Source organism: Chiloscyllium plagiosum, chromosome 14, assembly GCF_004010195.1.
Source record: "Chiloscyllium plagiosum isolate BGI_BamShark_2017 chromosome 14, ASM401019v2, whole genome shotgun sequence".
Taxonomy (NCBI): Eukaryota; Metazoa; Chordata; class Chondrichthyes; order Orectolobiformes; family Hemiscylliidae; genus Chiloscyllium; species Chiloscyllium plagiosum.
Window position 1 is genome coordinate 75,515,334 of NC_057723.1, and position 4,497 is coordinate 75,519,830.

Below are 4,497 nucleotides of genomic sequence, written 5' to 3' on the forward strand. Positions count from 1 at the left end.
GGGGTTTGGGGATGGGAGGGGGGAAGGGGCTGGAAAGGGGGTTTGGGGATGGGTGGGGGAAGGGGCTGGAAAGGGAGTTAGGGGAAGGGAAGGGAGGTTCTTTGAAATTCGAGAATCTCCTGAAGCAGGATAGTGCTACATGATGACTTCAGCAGCTGTAAGATCAATCTAGAAGCTCAGACGTTTTAACATCACCATCCCCTTTCCATGATCCGTAGACAAATGCGGATGAGGAAATCATTACTCACATTTCCACGATGTTTTCCGGAAGGTTGACCGGGATTTCGGTCAGCCCTTTCCCTCGGCAATCCACGATGTTGTTGCTGCACACGCACGCTGGCGGACATGATGTCGCATGGGCATTGCACGACTGAGTCTCGGTGGACTGTGGCCCTGGGAGGACACAAGAGGAGACTGCCTCAGAACAGGCAAACAGATACACACAGCAACTGAGAAGGGTTCTCCACTGCTGACTGAGACTGGCAACAAGTCATAGAGATGTACAGTATGGAAACAGACCCTTCGATCCAACTCATCCATGCTGATCAGATGTCCTAAATTAATCTAGTCCTATTTGCCAGCATTTGACCCATATCCCTCTATACCCTTTCCTATTCATATAACCTTCCAGCTGCCTTTTAAATGTTGTACTTTTATCAGCCCCCACCACTTCCTCTGGCAGCTCATTCCACACACGCACCACCCTCTGTGTGAAAATGTTGCTCCTTTGGTCCCTTCTAAATCTTTCCCCTCTCACCCTAAACCTACACCCTCTAGTTCTGGATTCTCCCATCCCAGAGAAAAGACCTTATCTATTGACCCTATCCATGCCCCTCATGATTTTATAAACCTCTACATGGTCACCCCGCAGCCTCTGACACTCCAGGGAAAACATCCCCAGCCTATTCAGCCCCTCGCTGTAGCTCAAACCCTCCAACCCTGTTAACCTTTCAGCAATTATCAACAAGTAAACCAAAGCTTGCGTCACATCTCTGGACAAATAAGCCAAATACTTGAGAATTTCTGCTTCATTTTTAGTCAGGTAAATGTCCAATTGACTTTAATTGAGACAATTTATATTTATTCGTCCTCCAACTTAATTGCCTCAATTTGTATCCTTGTCTATATTTTTAAAAATTCTGTAAGGTTTGTACGAAGGAACTTGAACGTAAGATGGCACCATAAAAAGGCAGTCATTGTACAAACTTTTCATTGAATCCCTGTACTGGAGTACAAGTGACAATAAAGTATATTCAATGCAATATGTTTGTCTTTTAAACCAAAATTTAATAAATGCATTTGAGACCCAGCAATTTAAAGGTTGCCATCGCCACAAGCCTTATACCTTTCAGAACCTTTTAAATGTGGTTTGTAATGTGTGAATTTGCAGTTCATAGCTGGAAGGAGCTACAGCGATGAAATCGATGGGACCTCGATACAGGACAGCTGCTCCAGTGAGATGTTCTCACTAATCCAGAGGCTTGTGCCAAAATTGGGGGAACTGACTCACAAACCAGTGAAACAACAGCCTGAGGGAACCACACTCGCTCGATTGCATCTGAACATAAAATGTCCCAGGTATCAACATCACCATCCCTGTGATTGACCTATTGTGGCAGTAGATCATCTCCATCAGTTAGTGGTACTGTAGAAGAGAGACAGAAAGGACTGACCCTCAAGATTGAATCCCAATGTCATAAATCCCTACAGTGTAGAAACAGGCCCTTCAGCCCAACAAGTCCACACCAACCCTCCAAAGAGTAACCCACCCAGGTCCATTCCCCTGAGTAATGCACCTAACCTACACATCCCTGAACACTTCGGGCAATTTAGCACAGCCAATTCATCCTAACCTGCACATTTGTGGACTGTGGGAGGAAACAGGAACACCACGAGGAAACCCATGCAGACACAGAGAGAATGTGCAAACTCCACACAGTTGCCTGAGGCTGGAATCTAATCCGGGTCCCTGGCGTTATGAGGCAGCAGCGCTAACCACTGAGCCACCATGCCACCCCATGTCTCAGGGCATCAGGTCAAACACAGACAAGGAAATGTTTGGCTGATTTTCTTTTTGATTACTTACGGGAGCTAGCAATTGCTGGCCAAGCCAGGAATTTTTCCCCACGTCCAGTTGCCCAAAAGTAACAGAGGTGGGGTGGCCTTGATCGCTAGCAGTCCATTTAGTGTGGGTACACCCAGAGTGGCATTTGGAAGAGAATTTCATAATTCTGACCCAGAAGGAATTACGGTTTATTTCCAAGTCAGGATGGCGAGTGGCTTGGAGGGGAACTTGAAGGTGGTGGTTTTCCTATGTATTTAGTGTCCTCGTCCTTTCTAGATGGTGGTGGTTGTGTGTTGGAAGGTGCTGTCTGAGTGGCCTTGGTGAATGCCTGCAGTGCATCCTTGGGCACTGATAAACACTGCTGTTAGCCTTCTCTCGGAATTTTATTGGGATCCCCCTCCCCACCCCCCCAAATTTCCGTGCTGCCCTCGTTCTCCTTTGCAAATTCTCTGAAGCCTCATCTTCTCATCTACTTTTTCAGTTCTGCTTCCGAGACTCTCTGTCTGTCTGTCCGTCTGTCTCGCTCTCTCAGTCTCTCTCTCTCTCTCTCTCTCTCAGCTGAACATTCCCACTCCTTGTTTGGTGAAGTCACTCTGGGGCACTTTCTGCATTCAGTAAAGTTGCAAGTTAATGCAAAACCCATCAAAACAAAACTTTCATAAAGGCAACCAGAGGAAGTGAAAGTCAAATTTAATGTGATTTTTCTGCAGCTGTTTCAGAAAGAAACGAAAAGATGCAACACTTGTTTGAGGCTGGGGTAATAAAAAGCATCTTCAAATGAATGTTTCCATTTCGCTGCTTCAAAACAAGACTCTATCAGGCCTAAGGAGAAAGTGAGGACTGCAGATGCTGGGGATTGGAGCTTAAAACTGTGTTGCTGGAAAAGCGAAGCAGGTCAGGCAGCATCAAAGGAGCAGGAGAATCGACGTTTCGAAGAAGGGCTTATGCCCGAATCGTCGATTCTCCTTCTCCTTTGATGCTGCCTGACCTGCTGTGCTTTTCCAGCAACACATTTTTAAGCTCCATCAGGCTAAAACTGGATATGTCGGTCTACAGTTGAACATTTATGTGCATATAAGAAAGATGGACCTATCAATTGCATTTTACGGGAGACCACCCCAAAGTAAGAACTTGGGCCAAACATAACAGGGATATTTGAAACAGTAGGGACTGTAATTTTAAAAGAGTAGAACACACACATTAACTAGCAGGGCTCCATCTCTTGATTGCATTCAAGCTATCCACCTCTACGTTCCTCCTGTGTGACTTTCTTCTATTTATTCATTATTGAATGGAGGGGGATTGAAGGGGGAAAGCACCAGCTATCCTGCTCCATCTGTCACAGTGGTTACAAGTTTACAAATGCAAGCCTTGTAATTCTCTGGTGTTTTGTTGACATTTCATTAACGGCGGACATGGCTCCCTGCTGAAATGTTTGACTATGACTTGTCCTTTTCAGCGTGTATCAATAAATCACCAACATCTGTTCCATTGGGCTTTTGGGACCATTCTTGTGGGATTAGCAATACCCCATAAAGTCACTGATGGATTATCTGATTTTTGCCCTTGACTTTTCCATATTTTTCTCCATCCTCTCACTCCCTCTCTCTCTTTCTGCCTGCCCTCTCCAAACTGCATTCTTCAGTTTGGGAAAGATAAAAATGCTTTAGTCATAGAGTCATAGAGATGTACAGCACAGAAACAGACCCTTCAGTCCAACTTGTCCATGCAGACCAGATATCCCAACCCAATCTAGTCCCACCTGCCAGCACCCGGCCCATATCCATCCAAACCCTTCCTATTCATATACCCATCCAAATGCCTTTTAAATGTTGCAATTGTACCAGCCTCCACCACTTCCTCTGGCAGCTCATTCCATATACGTATCACCCTCTATGAAAAGATTTCCTCTTAGGTCTCTTTTACATCTTTCCGCTCTCACCCTAAACCTATGCCCTCTAGTTCTGGACTCCCCCACCCCAGGGAAAAGACTTTGTCTATTTATCCTCTCCATGCCCCTCATGATTTTGTAAACCTCCATAAGGTCACCCCTCAGCCTCCGATGGTCCAGGGAAAACAGCCCCAGCCTGTTCAGCCTCTCCCTACAGCTTAAATCCTCCAAACCTGGCAACATCCTTGTAAATCTTTTCTGAACCCTTTCAAGTTTCTCAACATCTTTCCAATCGGAAGGAGACCAGAATTGCATGCAATATTCCAACAGTGGCCTAACCAATGTCCTGTACAGCCGTAACATGGCCTCCCAACTCCTGTACTCAAGACTCTGACCAATAAACGAAAGCATACCAAACGCCTTCTTCACTATCCTATCTACCTGCGACTCCACTTTCAAGGAGCTATGAACCTGCACTCCAAGGTCTCTTTGTTCAGCAACACTCCCTAGGACCTTACCATTAAGTGTATAAGTCCTGCTA

The 4,497-nt window shown here is 45.7% G+C and overlaps 1 protein-coding gene across 2 annotated transcripts in view; it reads right to left on the reverse strand.

Moving 5' to 3' along the window:
* The window catches only part of LOC122556810 (slit homolog 3 protein-like), a 654,707-nt gene that overhangs the window by 186,397 nt on the left and 463,813 nt on the right, over window positions 1-4,497 (reverse strand). For both annotated transcript variants that reach the window (XM_043704014.1, XM_043704015.1), the window contains one exon: window positions 249-393. In XM_043704014.1, the coding sequence (XP_043559949.1) occupies window positions 249-393 (145 nt within the window). The remainder of the gene's footprint in view (window positions 1-248; window positions 394-4,497) is intronic.